Raw genomic sequence first — 15,412 nt, 5'->3', positions numbered from 1 at the left:
AATACTACTCTGTAAAAAAAATTTAAAAGAAGAGAAAAAGTTCTCTCTTCATAGTTATTTTGAGAATTCAGTGAGATAGGCACACAAAGTGCCAGGCATATAGTAAATACTCAATAATTATTATTGAACAGCAAATTCTACTGTCTGTGTATATAAATTCTCTGAGTTTTCCATTGTTAGTTTTGGGAAGGTTGCTCCCAATGGTAAAGAGTTAAAAAATGTAAAGAGTAAAGTTGTTAGCCAAGATTTACTCTCCACAAGAAAAATTAAATTATATGGTAAGGGTCTTAAAATGACAGCATTTTTAAGATATAACCCGTACAATTAAGTGGCCTTCTGGTAAGATCAAAAAGCAGCGAGACTAATAGTAGATCTGTTCCTTCTTGCCATGTATTCTTTCCTGAAGTTAAGACATGAAAGAATTGAGGGAAAGAGAAATTTCTGGATCTGCCTAAAGGAAACCAAACATGTCTTAAAACAAGCAATAATAAAAATTAAACACAAACTAAAACTTGGTACTAAGAGTCTGCTGACACTCATGAGTTCTGCTGAGAGAATATTAAAGAATGTTGACAGACTGACAAATTCAAATTAATTTGGCCCCATATAATCTCATCCACTCTCAAAAAATATTCTAATGCCAACGCAGTTGCAAAAAGTGAAAAACTGTAATTCTCAGTGGACTCAACAAAGATGGGAGTGAAAACTGATGTGCTTGGCAATACCTATTAAAATTTTAAATGTTTAAAAAACACTCTGACCCAGTAATACTACTTCTACGAATGAATTCTATAGAAACTTTCTCACCTGTGTATGAAATACATAAAAGGATGTTCACTGAAATAATAAAATTACAAACCATACATTCTTTAACAAGGAGAAACAATTTTACACCTCTCTAATGGATTACCACACAGTCACTGAAATGTGGTCCTTCCCAGTACACTTCCTTGGCAAGATTTACCATATGTACTGTTAAGATTAAAAAATTTTTAAAAAGACTGGTATACACTCACCATCCTTTTTACCACTGTCAAGAGTCTGGTAGAAAATTAGGAGTATATGAGGGTCCATCAGAATAACCTAGGGAGACCCTTTCCTCAAAGTATAAATGCCCTCTACCTATCCTATTTAAAATCAGTGTTAATAATGGCAATGTTTAATATTTGGAGGGAAGTTACAGAGCCTCTGCTTTTTGAGTCAGAGATGAAATGGGTACTTTTCAAACCTACCATGAGACAAAATATACAAAAGCAAAGAACTTTTAATGAAAATGACTGACTCATTATGGAGGTTCTTAATTGAATTCCATTTAACCAACCTGCCAGATTAACAGAAGCTTTCCAGGTCCTTGTAAAACATAGCTGCTGAAACCTCATGGCATATGGAATCTACCCATTGGTGGGCTATTCTGCAGTACATGTCTATTTCTGCTTCTACCAGATGATGTGTGTGCTTACCCACAGTCAGTTGTATTGGCTCCCAAACCTACTTATTCCAGTTACTATAAACTAAGCATTTTAACACAGTCTTTCATAAAATGGTAGAAAGTTGTTCTTTCACTGAAAACAAGTTGAACACTTAAAAGACTCAAAAATTACTGTAATTAGGTACAGACAAGGCAAATATGAATTAAAAACAAGGGGGGGATACAGTGAAAATCTAAGGTCCTACACGGAAGATGTTTTACAAAGAGTTTTTCTTTACATGCAAAAGAAAGTGAAACTGGAAATTATACCCCATGTATGACACAAGGAAGACATAATTAAGGAACCCACAGAAAAAACAGTAGTCCTAGATTAATATCACTTGTTAATGCCCCACTGTAACCAACTTTGATTAAGCAACTACTAGTGAACCTGGTCTCACTGGATTAAGAGAGCTTTTAGTAACATTATTTCAAAAGCAGCAATGAAAAATTTTCCCCATCACAATTCAACATGAAATGGATGATAAAAATTCCTATGGAAATGGTCTGTCATGTCAGAAACCAACCCAGTTACAAACAGGATAAGCAAAATTGTAACAGATTACTTACCTACAGTAGCTCTAATCAAAGGAGAGGAGTCACCGATATTGTTTAAACATTCACTCTTAATAAAGTCTGTTACACCATTTGGGAAGTTCTGAAAGTGTGCTTTCACGTTATTCTTCAAAATGAGACCACTCAATGATCTTGTGGGTTCATCTGTAACAAAACAACAGCACTGAGTTTTAAAGTAGTTTTCATTTCAAAATATACCAAGAACGGTAACTTTAAAAATGTATTCAGAAACTGATTGTAACATTTCATTAATTTGCTATAACCAGGAAAAAAAATACCATAAATGATTATCCAAGGATTAGCTCCATGATTTATAGTTCAGGGTTTCTCAACCTTGGCACTATTGACATTTTGGGCCAGGTAATTCTTTGTTGAGGAGTGCTGTCCTGTGCACTGTGAGATGTTTAGCAGTATCACTGGCCATAGGTGCCAGTATTACCTCTCCAAGTTGTGACAACCAAAAATGTCTCCAGATAATGTCAAATGTCTCATTGGGCAGCGGGAAGGTGGGGGGAACACACAAAACTGCGCCTGGTTGAGAACCACTGATTTAATTTAAGAGTTAATTTAGTTTATATACGGCCAATGTACTCAAGCTTTATTGGAACCTGATATGAACATCAAATTACAGATCTGAAAGTATTAGTCACTAAAGATAGCCTATTAAAAAATTAAGTGGACAAAGAACATATGGGATCACCTTCACATACAAATAACTGCCGTTCATTTATATCATGTTTTTCACTTGCCTCTGAGCTAAAAAAAAAAAAAAAGGGGGGGGTGGGGGGTAAAACAATATTTAAATTTCCAGAAGTTTTTAAAAAACAGAATCTACGTGAAAGTTTAATCCGTAGATGGTACTAACAAATTTTCCAAGAACCAATTTAATATTAGAATATAACCAATGCTTTAACAATTGGCCTCATCACCAACAATATTAGCAACAGTTAACATTTTCTGAATGTTTATTAGGTACTAAACACTGCTAAGTGCTTTCCAAGTAGTTTGCATTTAATCCTCACAACCTCATGAGACAGGAATTATTATCTCCACTGCACAAACAAGGAAACTGAGGCCTTTACCAAAGTCACACAAGGCTACGAAGTGGGGAAGCCAAAACATCAACCTTAGGAGTCCGGCTCCAGAGCCTACACTCGATGCACGGTACAGGATCACCCTCCTCAAAGGGCTAGAAGACATGAACAGCTGGTGTATTGAACACAATATGCTGTTTCAGCACTCCTGTTTTACGTACTTTACCAAAAAATAAAACCACCCAAGCTTGTTCTAGCTAGTAGTATGCTCTCAAAGTCTGATTGGCATTTAAATCTTCAGGGGTACAGGACAGGGGGAGGCAAAAAGATAGTGTTTCTTTGCATATAAACCCCATTCAAGCCATCACAGCAATATAGCCTACGAGCTTTTTATGTCACCCTCTAAAAATTTCTTCCTGGTTTCAATTACCATCATTCAATCAGTAACCTATAATGAAACAAAAACACTTCTAAATTCTCTTGAAAGTTTAAAACTTCCATAAAATAAATGAATAGATTTATTTAACTTTATAAATTTAACTTCTTCGAGCAATAAGCTTTTTTGTCTTAAGTCAGCCATTAATAATTCAGTCATGTAATTTTAAATGGCATGTGTATTTGTTTATAAGAAATACACTATATCATTTTTACAATTAAGATTACAAGATGAAGTTTTTAAAAAATCAGGAGGTGAAATGATTTAAAATTAAAAACATAAAATATTTTATATCAAAACACTTATTTTAATTAAAAATATCCCCAGTCCCAAATTCATTTAGAAGGGCCAAAAATTAACTACATCCTCTTTTTAAAAAGACTACTTTACTAGGTCTCAATTCTCATCTGTAAAGTGAGGGAAGGAGATGAGCTGATCTCTGAGGTCTCTCCACATCTAAAATTTTACTCCATGATTCAGTGTAAACAAATTCACATGAGGAATGGCAAAAAGGTTCCTAAATAAATAAGCATTTTCATTTCAAGAATTTACTTATGTTCCTTCTCTAATATGGATGGCATCAATGCTAATTTTTTAAAATAGAAAACTAGATATAGCAAACTTGTATCCCAAATAAATCAATAAACACGGGAAGAAATACCAAGTATTACATAAAATCCTTTCCAACATTTTGTGGTTTTGTAATTAATAGGTCTTTTGGGAGGCAGTTACACATCCAACCTCTCTTGCTGCTATTTGAATTGTAAGTTTGTCTGCTTTTAAAAATACTTCTGATGTATCCTCATAGCCCAAAAAAGTTTTAAGAAAGAGTATAATATTATACCAATCTTAATATTTGGAATTCAGGATGAGGACATGACAGAATAGATGACTTGGTGAAAACAAACTTAAATTTTTCAAATTAAACAATATAGTTTAGAAAAATTCATTTACTAAATTCTTAAGTCCTTATAGAATTATCTGATTACAACTATGATGTGGGAAAAATAAGATTTCTATATTAAGAAATAACACATCACATTAATGTATATTTATCAAACTAGGAATATTAATTGCTGAATGTAAAGATATGTTGAAGGACTTTCTAGTTTCTTAAAATTTAAATTTAGAAATTTAAGAAGTTTCTCTTACATGCCTCAATCACAAATTAAAATCCCTAAAATTAACTAGAAAATTTGAAAATAATTCAAAATAAATCATTATACTGTGCATGAATTATTAAAATCTGAATAAATACAAGATTAGTGAGATTTTAAGGCCATTAACGCACTCGCTAGTGCTTGGAGTTGAAACCTTATGGACGGTCTGGTAGGCTAACACAGGCATTTTGTAGCTGAAAAAAGCAAGAGACGTGAAATGAGTGTCAGAGTCTAAGACTTATTTCTCAACTCCAAGTGTAGTAGTTTTTACTAATTGCACTATGGCTTCTGAAAGGGTATGGTGCTTTCACTTAGAGGCCAGTCAGTTGCTCAAAAAATACTTGAGTGCGTTCTGGGTGTCTGACAATGTTCCAGGAAGGGAATACTCAAATAACTCTACGAAGAACACCTCTCACTACAATGTAAGCGCCACGAGGGCAGATTCTCATTTATTTTGTTCACTTTTATTGTCCCTGAGCGAGCAAACTGCCTGGCAAAGAAGAGGTGCTCAGTAAATACTTGTGAAATGAATAAAGTCGAGATGGACACATTACTTGTATTAGAAACAATCAAATGACCGTGTCATTTAAAAATCAGATGATCTGGGCTTCCCTGGTGGCGCAGTGGTTGCGAGTCTGCCTGCCAATGCAGGGAACACGGGTTCGAGCCCTGGTCTGGGAAGATCCCACATGCCGCGGAGCAACTAGGCCCGTGAGCCACAACTAACTGAGCCTGCGCATCTGGAGCCTGTGCTCCGCAACAAGAGAGGTCTCGATAGTGAGAGGCCCGCACACCGCGATGAAGAGCGGCCCCCACTTGCCACAACTAGAGAAAGCCCTCGCACAGAAGCGTAGACCCAACACAGCCATAAATAAATAAATAAATAAATAAAAACAATTAAAAGAATCAGATCATTACATATCTACATCTTTAAAAAAAAAATCAGATGATCATGTCATTTAAAAATCAGGCTGTTATATAGAGATAATTTAAAACTGTTGTAGACTAGTTAATGAAAAAGTTTCATGTATACTGTTAGAAGGTTTAAAAGTTACAGGAGTCTATAAATCGAATGATCCTTTTTCTGGTTAAAATTTGAAACAGTACATAGCCATATAAAGGAGTACAGAATTAAGAGATTAACAATTGTCTCTGAGTGATGGGATTATACATGACTTTTCATTTTGGTTATATGAACTTTTAATCATACAAATATGATCACACATATAGTCAGTTATTTAGCAAATCCTGCATTCAATCTGTGTATTAAAAGAAATCAATCTCTATGACAGTCATGTAAAAGGACTGAAGCAAAGCACCAAAGTAGACTTTGCAACATTCTTTTCATTTGCAAAGAATGAGTGAATTTATTACAAAAACACCCAATTACCAACTGAATGCTCATTAAGCATCCAAATGCTTAGAGTGATAGTAGCTCTTTCATTCCACATCTTTAAAGCAAGTGGTTACTACAAAATGAAATCCTTTGAAATAAGTCACTCTTCGTATATTTTAACACATCTCAAAGACAAAATTTGAAGTGTAAGAAACTTTTAAGTAGTTACCAACACAAACCCTACTTACCTTCAGATTTTAATTTTGTAAGAACAAAAATCAGGTAGTTGTTAAAGTCTGGATATTGATTGAGTTGTTCCAGTTTCTAGAACAAACAGTAGTTAAGGAAACTTCTCAGTGTAATCTAAGGAAGGAATTAGGCACTTTTAACCTAAAATCAAGAATCTCTTTTGTGATTTTTAGCCTTGCATTTTTTCCAGTAAGAATAAAGTTATCTTATTAAAACCATCAATATGCTATTCCAAGAACACACCAATGGTTGTGTTAAACCTCTTGTGCGCTTTATGGCTGAAATATTAATATTTTACATCAATTATATTCAAGACAACATAAGCCAAGCTCCACCTTCAGCACAGGCGCATATCATATGGAAAAAATTTTCAAAACAATTTCTTTGATTTATTTGAACTTAAAAAAAAAACCCCTAATCAGAAAGGTATTTAAGTATAAAATAATGACAAAAATGAAAAGCACCCCAAAGAAACAAAAACAAGTCTCTTAAAGATCACTTAGGAAAATTAACTTTATAAAATCGCCTTTTAACTTAAAGTGCTTTTATTAGACTCATTTGTTCTTTAGAATTCAAAAAGTTAAGATAAAATGCTATTTATGTGCAAGTCTACATATCAAACCTTATAACAGTCAGTATTATGAAATTACTACACTGCAACAGTTCTACAGTTTTGCCCCCCACCCCCCAACAAGACCTAACGTTTCCAGTGACACCAACGTGCAGGTATTTCATTCTGTTGGCAGGCAACAATGACATAATGGTCTACTATGTCTTTCTTCATGCCCTCTAATCCCTAACATGCTTTTTAATAACACCTCTAATTGTGTTTTATTAGACAGAATTTTCTCAATAGACTTAAATCTTTAAATTAAATCCACGATACACACTCTAGGCACACCATATTAGCTACTTATTATACACTAGAATACTCTCAGTGTTCAGTGCTCGGAACATAAATTAATATCAAAATACATTTCTCTAGAAAAATTCCAAGGTGTACTTTCTTTGACCAAAAAAATCCTAGTGATTTCTTTCTTTAGTGAACAGCCAAGATTAACAGCATGCTGATATGCTAATAATTTTTTATAAATATTTCCTGATAAGGTTCACTTTCTTAGAACTTGAGCTATCTATCCATAATAGTATAACGGTCTTTCTGAAAGTGCTCAAGCCTATACAAAAACAATAATTACATTCCTTCCAAAGGAGACACAAAAGAACAAGGTCATTATTAGGCACTCTGAAAATATAAAGCAGTGCGTATTTTTAAAATACTATTAACCTTTATCTACTGAAATTTAATTTGTTCCTTATGCAGAGGGCATACTATGCTCCAGGCACACAGAATAAACCGTAAATTTGATTCCTAGCGCACACATAGTACTGAGCATATAAAAGGTACTTAATAAATATGTACTAAAACAAAAAATTATGATATACAGTGCTGTACAAGAAATTACAATGCAGTTTTGGGATTGGCTAACTTAAGAAATTAACTGTCACATAACACCTACAATTCATCAAATATCAACTTTTATCATTTCTACAGCTATGACAACACAAATTAAGACTGAGCCACAACAATGCTTCAAATACAAGCTCCAATACACCCCAAAACGACTATTCTTCCCTCAGTACTAGCAGTATACAAGCGAAATGGCTTAAAAAAAAAAATCCAAACCAAGTAAACCTAAATCATTAACACCTCCATTTTAAAATAAGCAGTATTAATTAACCAAAAGGCTAGATACTTACCTACTGAAAAGTTTTAAGTTACAGCAATGCAGTACTTCTTTGAGAAACTTATTTACCAGAACTTCTCAAGTAACTGTATTTAACTTAACGTTTATAGTGTTTTAAATTTAAATACGTCCAAACTACGCCAAAAGAGCTTACTTACCAAATTCCATACTAAGCAATTTTCCCTGTTTATTAACAATAAAAATTAAGAATTTTTTTTTTTTTTTTTGCAAACAGCAGACTTAAGTTTCCTAAACAATTAACTTCGTCTTAAAATAAGAGATAAAACGGTTATTTCTGATCGGGTGAATTTGTTTCCCTTATTGGATGCAGCAAGAGCTCTCCATTTGACCACAGTTTAGGGCACTACAGAAAGTACACAGAGTAGAGGTTTTGCTTCTTCTCTTAAGTCTTTCTGCCTCTAAATCCGTAGTAATAGGACCAGCAAACTCGGTAAAGACTTGGTAACTGAGCAGACCGTCTTGAGCCAAAGATTTAAAAAGAAAATCTCACTTGGGAGGCAGGGAGCTCGCAACAGGTGTTGGCACTAACAGCCCCGGGGTGAGAGGCCTGAGACCCCTCACTTCTTGGTTTCCAGCCCTTCCGGGCAAGGGCCTGGCAGAAACCCCAGGCCCAACAACACCCAGGCGGTTCAAACCCCGCGCCAGCTCCACCCCACTCAGGCCGCCGATCTCCGCCGCGCATGCAGCGCTCTGCCCGCCGCCCCCTCCGCGCATTGTGTGGGCCGGGGCGTCGGTCGGGGGTCCGCGCCGGCACCCGGCTGCTCCGCTCTCCACCCCCTCAGCCGGTCAGCGGCGGGCGGGGACGTGACGAGCGGCCGGCTCACATGTCGCGATCCCGGGCGGCGGCCAGGAGCCCCAGCCTCCCGCGGGCCGGAAGCCGGCGGGCGCTGCGGCGCTCCGAAACGGAGGCACGAGGGCCGCGTGCGCGAGGCGGCGGGCAGGGGCGGCGGCGGCGGCGGGCGGGCCTCTCCTCCCGGGCGGGCGGACGGACGAAGGGCGGAGGGATCCGGGGAGCGGGAGGAGGGGGAGGGGCGGCGGGAGCCACCCGGCCGCCAAGAGCGGGCCCCGCGCGGGGCAAGCTGCGCGGGCGGCGGCGAGGCCTCGGAAAGGATACTTGTTGCACGGTTCTCTGGATGGTGGTGTCGGGGGACTGGGACTCCTTCAGCAGCTGCAGGATTTGCTGAAGCCCTTGCTCGTCAGGTTTCCACTCATACTCCATCTTGGTTTGCTGCAAATAAAGCCAGACACAGGAAGAGACGGAGCAAATGTTACTCCCCGTGCACAGGCCCGAGGGCTTCCCGCGCCAAGCACCCCCCTCCTCCCCGCCAGAACGACCCCTGCGCTCCCCGGACGCCTCGGACCTGCCTGGGGCGCCCCGAAAGAAGTCTCGGACCGTGAAACCCAGGGAAACTGATTCTAGCAGCTCGGCCGCCAATGTCTGCTGCTGCTGCTGCCGCCGCGGCCGCCGAGCGCAAGGAGCCGACCAGACTGAGTCACCGCGAATTTGCAATCTGGCCCCTAGATCCGCTCACGGGAGCCCCCTGGGTCCTAGTGCCACGCAGTTTTCTCCAACCCAACTCTAGTTCCATCCAGATTATTACTGATTTAAGGGCTAATCAAAAATCAAGTCCTTATCAAAATCCCTGCGAAACACCTTTAGAGATCTGATTTTGGGTTTCAGTCATTTTAAGTTAACATGGTTAGTAATTAAGAATGACTGTAATAAGGACGAAAGCCTGGTAATTCCCCTGACAGCTCAACAACACTTAAAGAGAAGAAATAAAAATGTTTACATTTCAGTTTGATATATAAAGCACTAAATACTAATATTTAGTCTAAAATATTAAAGATGCATTGCAATCACAACCCACACTTCGATAAACACTACATGTTGCATTTACATTTGCATAATTTGACCGAAAAAATGCATCCTTTCATAAACTTCAACTTTTGAACTCTTTACGTGAAAAAAACTCCACCTGAAATAACCGCATGTCACAACTAATGACTTTGGGCTGAAGAAAAACAAGAAAAATAACGCAATTTTACAACTGGATAGTGTTTAATTCTATTAACGTGTTTTCACATACATTTTCTCATTTTATTATCACTCCGACCGGTGGAAGTATTATTTGCCCCCATGTGGCAACTATAGAGCAAAAAGATCAGAGGAAATTACAACAGTTAATTAGTTAAGATTGGGAGGAGAATATAGGTTTCTTAAACTACCATGAGTTGCATCTGCTACAATCAATGGAAACTACCGTATCGATGACAGTTCCTTTAAAACTAAATGCTTAAACAAAAACAAAACTTAAGTATCAGGCATGAATTATTGTAAAAATCAAACTGAATTTGCTGAAGGAGAGGATTTTTTTCATATGGATCTACTACTACTTGATGGTTTGACAGCTGAATTTAGTCCCTTCCTAGCAGGGGTTAAAAAAAATTACCTGACCTTACAGTACCTCTCTAGTTAGCAGTGTTTTTCTATTTTTAAAAAACCTTTTCCTCTCTCCTTCACCTTTATTTTCCGCTTAATATCCTGTAGTCTGGCTTTGCTCACCAAATTCTACCAACTTCCTAAATGACCCAACCCCCAAACAAAACCCCCCAAAACAAAAATGATATCTGGACATAATATCTATTAATAATACTGTAGTGTTTTTATGCCAGTCTTCATTCTGTGTGTTTATATATTTTATAATAATGGGATTGTCTTGTTTCTTGGCCAATTCCATGTATCATTAAATAATAAAAGTATTTTTTTAAAAAGTATTCCATTGTATTGACGTGCCATAATTTTAATAAACTTAATTGATATAATGTATACAATAACCTGTACAAATCATAAGCATACAACTAGATGGATTTTTATAAAGTGAATACCTGTGTGACCAACATCCACATCAAGATAAAGATCATTACCAGTACCAAGGTTTCTCTTGTACCCATTCTCGGTCATCAACCCATGCCATAATCGCTATTATAATTTCTATCACTATAGACCTCTCCCCTTTCCCTCTTGACTTTTTTACTTCAGAAACTTCAAAAAAACTTTACAAAAACAATATTACAACAAATCAAACAACATGGTTGTACAAAATAGTTAATTCAATTCCATCACTAAGCTTACCTCCCTGACAGAATCAGTTTCAACAGTTTGATATGAATCCTTCTACACCTTTCTCTATTCTCAAACATACACATAGTTCTGGTTTGTTTTTTAGGATCATGCCACATACTACACTCTATTAACTAAAAACTTTAAAGCACATAATATTGCATGGCCATCATTCCAGGCCACTACATATAGATTTAACTTTTCACTTTTTAATAGATGCACATTGGTCTTTAGAATGGATAGAACATAACTTGTTCAACTATTTCCTGATTGGTTTCCAGGTTGCTTCCACTTTTTTGTGACTACAAACAACACGGCAAAAAACATTCTTGTACTAATGTCCCCCTAGCCAGTAATGGCAACCCAGTGTGATTATTAGGCCATAAGTATGTGTATTTAAAAATTTCTAATAGTTATTACCAGGTTACTTTCCAAAAACAGCTGCAATCCGCACTCACCAATAATATGTTTCCCATATATCCACCAGCACGTTCTTTTAATTTTGGTTAATCTAATGGGTGAACATTTAAAATTTCTCCTGTTCCTGGATGGGGGAGGGAGTGGGTGCAGAGGGGGTGAGGAACCTTAAAGTCTGAGCCTTAGTTATGAGTTGAGCTGCTACCATGCATATCCCACCTGTTGAGGTGACAACTGGACACCTACTTAACTCCTTAGCTGCCTTTCTGAAAAAGAAACTAATGCCAGGGGCCAACAGCAGCCAAGTCCAAAAGATACCTTCATCATACCTATCCTGAGGATGGCTGCCCCATATCATTACCATGCTTCCTTCTTTATCCCTGCATCAAATCAACAGAATTCTTTTTCTTTTTGAATAGCTTAGTATTAAGAACATTTAATGTGATCAGCCTATGATGATGAGATAGGAAGAACTGAGATAAACTGTTCCCTCACACCTTACTCAAGTTATCTGGAACAAAAGGCTCTCAAAAATATTTGATTGTTAATTGCTTGATAAGAGATCTCAGGCCACTCTGAACTTATACCACATTTTTTAATTGTGGTAAAATATACATAATATAAAATTTAGCATTTTAACCATTTAAAGTGTACAGTTCAGTGGCATTAAGTACATTTTCATTGTTGTACAACCACTGCCACCTCTATCTCCAGAACTTACCAAATTTTAATAGCCATTAAAATTAGGAAGAATCTTATCCTAGGGTAGCCAGAGATATCGCAGGGTTATTTAGATGTCTGAAATACTTCAAGCTAACCAAGCACACCAGAATTATGAGGTAGAAATCGTTTATTTAAACAGTAAACTACATCTATATTAATTAAATAGAATATCAAGATTAATATTAAATTTTCTTAAAATAGTTACTATTCTTTTTGCACACTGAAGACTCAGAAATGTTTCAGAAAAGGGAAATAGTACTTCAAATTTTTCTCTTTTAGAGTACACAAATCACGCTGATTGGCCCATGACATTCAATGGTAAGTCCCCGCTCCCCCACAAAAGGCATTTCAATAAGCCAAGACAGTTATTTGAACTATCTATACAGAAGCTGGCACCAGAATAAAAAGCTTGCAAGAGGTAAGTTACTGTAAGATAACATCTTGGCCTTCAGAAGACTAAAACTTACTCTAGTCCTAAACTGTTAAGAACTTGAATTTACATTAAAAATTTGAATTTACTAGAGTTTATGAGAGGTAAAGAAGCCAGACTGGTTGAAAAAGTAAACATAAGGCAGACAGAAGGGCTGGACTCAACCAACCTAAATTTAAATCCTAGTTCTTTCACTTAGTAGCAGTGAAAACCTGCGCAAGTTAATTAATCTCTCTGAGCCTCAGTTTCCCAACTATAAAATGAGAACATACTGACTCTGTAATAGGATTATAGATACTTGCCTGGCATACAGTATGGTTTGAAATTTAGTGGCTTTGTTTGTTACATCAATCAATGATTTTCTGCTGCCTGCAAGATGAAATCTAACTTCTTTTTCATGGAAAAGGCTCTTCATGATCTGGTCCATCACCTCCAGAGACAGCTTTATCTCTTACAACTCAACCTCCAACTTTTATGCTCCAGCAATACCAGCTGCGCCTCTCATACCTCTGAGCCTTTGAATAGGGACTTCCTGTCTGGAGTGAACTCTTTAAATTTGACCATTTGGCAAACTCCATCTCACTCTTCAGATATATGCTCCTCTACTCAGTTTCCCAGTATTTACTGAGAGTCTTCCTTGGCACTATGATTGGTACTGGATAATATTTCTCTTCTGTAACATTATTGTAGGACCTTCCCACAAGACTTAAGTATTTTTTTCATTACAAATCTATAGTTTATGGCTATTTCCTTTTCACAAACTGTCATATTATAATTATTTCCAGGTCTGTCTTAGCAACACATCATGTGTTGAAAGCAGTGACAGTATCTTTTTGCCCCTTTGAATCACTCTAGCAGAGTGATTCAGTAAGTATTTGCTGAATAAATACTATTGTTGCTCATTACTCAAATACTATTATTGTCCATTAATTCAACTGAATAAATATTAAGCTGAGCAACTACCATGTACTCAGTGAGCATTAGAGATTCAAAGGTAAGTAAAATACTGTTCTTGCCCTAAGTTCTCATTTAGTGACAGAGACGCATGCATTATCTATGAATGAAGTATGCGATTGAAGTGCAATAGGAAAAAAAAGAAAATATTCTGCCAGGAAGAAAGATGTGCTTTTCTCCCATATGCTTCAGAGTCTTTCTTCTCTCCTAATTTCAATGAAATTCAAACAAATATTTACTGAGCAGTCAAATGTTTCCACCTATATGGTGAATCACCATGAATGTGATAAATGTTGCCATCAGTGACATGATTTCCCAAAATGGTGAACAATTCTTGGCAGAGTTCCACGCAAAACAAGGTACAATCTTCCTTCAATAATACAGTAGTTTTATTCCTGGAAAACTCAACATTTAATTAAAATTCTGCAAAAAATTCCATGTGTATATGTGAAACTAAGTTAGGCTCTAGGCTCTGACAGCTATGAACAGATTTTTTTCACCTATGTAACTCCCTAATGGGACATTCAAAAGTCATTCAGGGCTCCAGACAGTTCTTAATGATGAACATCTATAGGACCCCTCAGCTCCACCTACTAAGTGGCAAGAGCACCTCCCAATTACTAGGACATTCCCCTCCCCCCTCAGAGAGTGGCACTGCCTCAGTGGAGAATGACTATGGTAGGGGATAGTACCAGGGGCTGTGGGGACATTATGCTAACCCAGTTAAGAGGTCAGGAAAGGACTTCCTTGAGGAAGTGACTTTTTTACCTGAAATCTAATAGGACTTACTAAAAAGTGAAAGTGAGAGGAAGGTAGGGCTAGGAAGACCTCACAGACTATGTTAGGAAGTTTGACTCAAACCCATGACTCAAACCCAACTAACCTGGTTCCAGGGTCCAGTCTCTAAGCCCCTGATAAACTGCCTTTTAAACAGAAACATCAATTTCTGTAAACTGGGAAACTAATCATAAAGAAAACCATTTGTATACTAAAGAAATAACATGTATTTGATACCTTTGTAGTGAGGTAGAGAAGTAAAAATCTTATTTCACTATTATAAAAATTATAATAGATCTAAAAAAGCAGTATGTATACAGTGTGAAAATATAATAAAAATGAGATATTTCAATAGCATTGAGTAAATGAGTTCAAAACATTCTAAATCTGATCTTCACAACATCCCTTTCTTGTAAGTAGGTGGCAAGTATTATCTTCATTTGACAAGCAGATAAATCAAAATACAGCTTAAGTCATCTGCTGAATCACTTGCTGAATGTGAATCAGATCTTCCAAAATAAAATGTCTCTTACACTGGTTTTTTACAAAAAGATGTTATGATGAACAAGAAAGAAAAAAAATCAGAGATGCCTAGAGGGCTAAAAAGAGCATGCTATTTTTTAAAAAGTTATTTAATAAAACTTTTATAAGAAATTGAACCAAAATTCAGGTATGAAGGGAAAGAAGGAAAAGTCTAAAGGCAAATGATTATTAGTAACTTTTTTAAAATGAGGTTTTTTTAATGTCAAAGAATGAAAATGTCGACAGGCTTGCTAAATAATAGATATCAGTAGAACTAGAAGGTTCTTCAAGAGATTCTATAAAGTAATCAGAGATTAAGGATCAAAAAAAAAAAAAAAGAGAGGAAAAAGCAAAAGCAACCATTGAGCCCAAGCTACTTGAGGAAATGAGCTCAACTAGATTGAAGGGCAGGGACCATAGCATACGGACCCTCTGACGTT

At 36.8% G+C, this 15,412-nt stretch overlaps 1 protein-coding gene across 4 annotated transcripts in view; it reads right to left on the bottom strand.

Moving 5' to 3' along the window:
• Positions 1 to 15,412, bottom strand: part of TNPO1 (transportin 1) — a 92,782-nt gene that overhangs the window by 49,485 nt on the left and 27,885 nt on the right. The window contains exons 1-4 of one of the 4 annotated variants that reach the window (XM_007175942.3): positions 9,387 to 9,512; positions 9,140 to 9,253; positions 6,259 to 6,334; positions 2,039 to 2,188 (exon numbers count right to left, since the gene is read on the bottom strand). In XM_007175942.3, the coding sequence (XP_007176004.2) occupies positions 2,039 to 2,188; positions 6,259 to 6,334; positions 9,140 to 9,244 (331 nt within the window). In that variant the 5' untranslated portion in view covers positions 9,245 to 9,253; positions 9,387 to 9,512. Of the gene's footprint in view, positions 1 to 2,038; positions 2,189 to 6,258; positions 6,335 to 8,515; positions 8,985 to 9,139; positions 9,254 to 9,386; positions 9,513 to 15,412 lie in introns of those variants that run through there. The other 3 variants (XM_007175940.2, XM_057539776.1, XM_057539775.1) reach the window with 3 other exon arrangements.

Source organism: Balaenoptera acutorostrata, chromosome 2 (assembly GCF_949987535.1).
Source record: "Balaenoptera acutorostrata chromosome 2, mBalAcu1.1, whole genome shotgun sequence".
NCBI classification, from domain to species: Eukaryota; Metazoa; Chordata; class Mammalia; order Artiodactyla; family Balaenopteridae; genus Balaenoptera; species Balaenoptera acutorostrata.
This window is presented reverse-complemented; position numbering and strand designations above follow the sequence as displayed.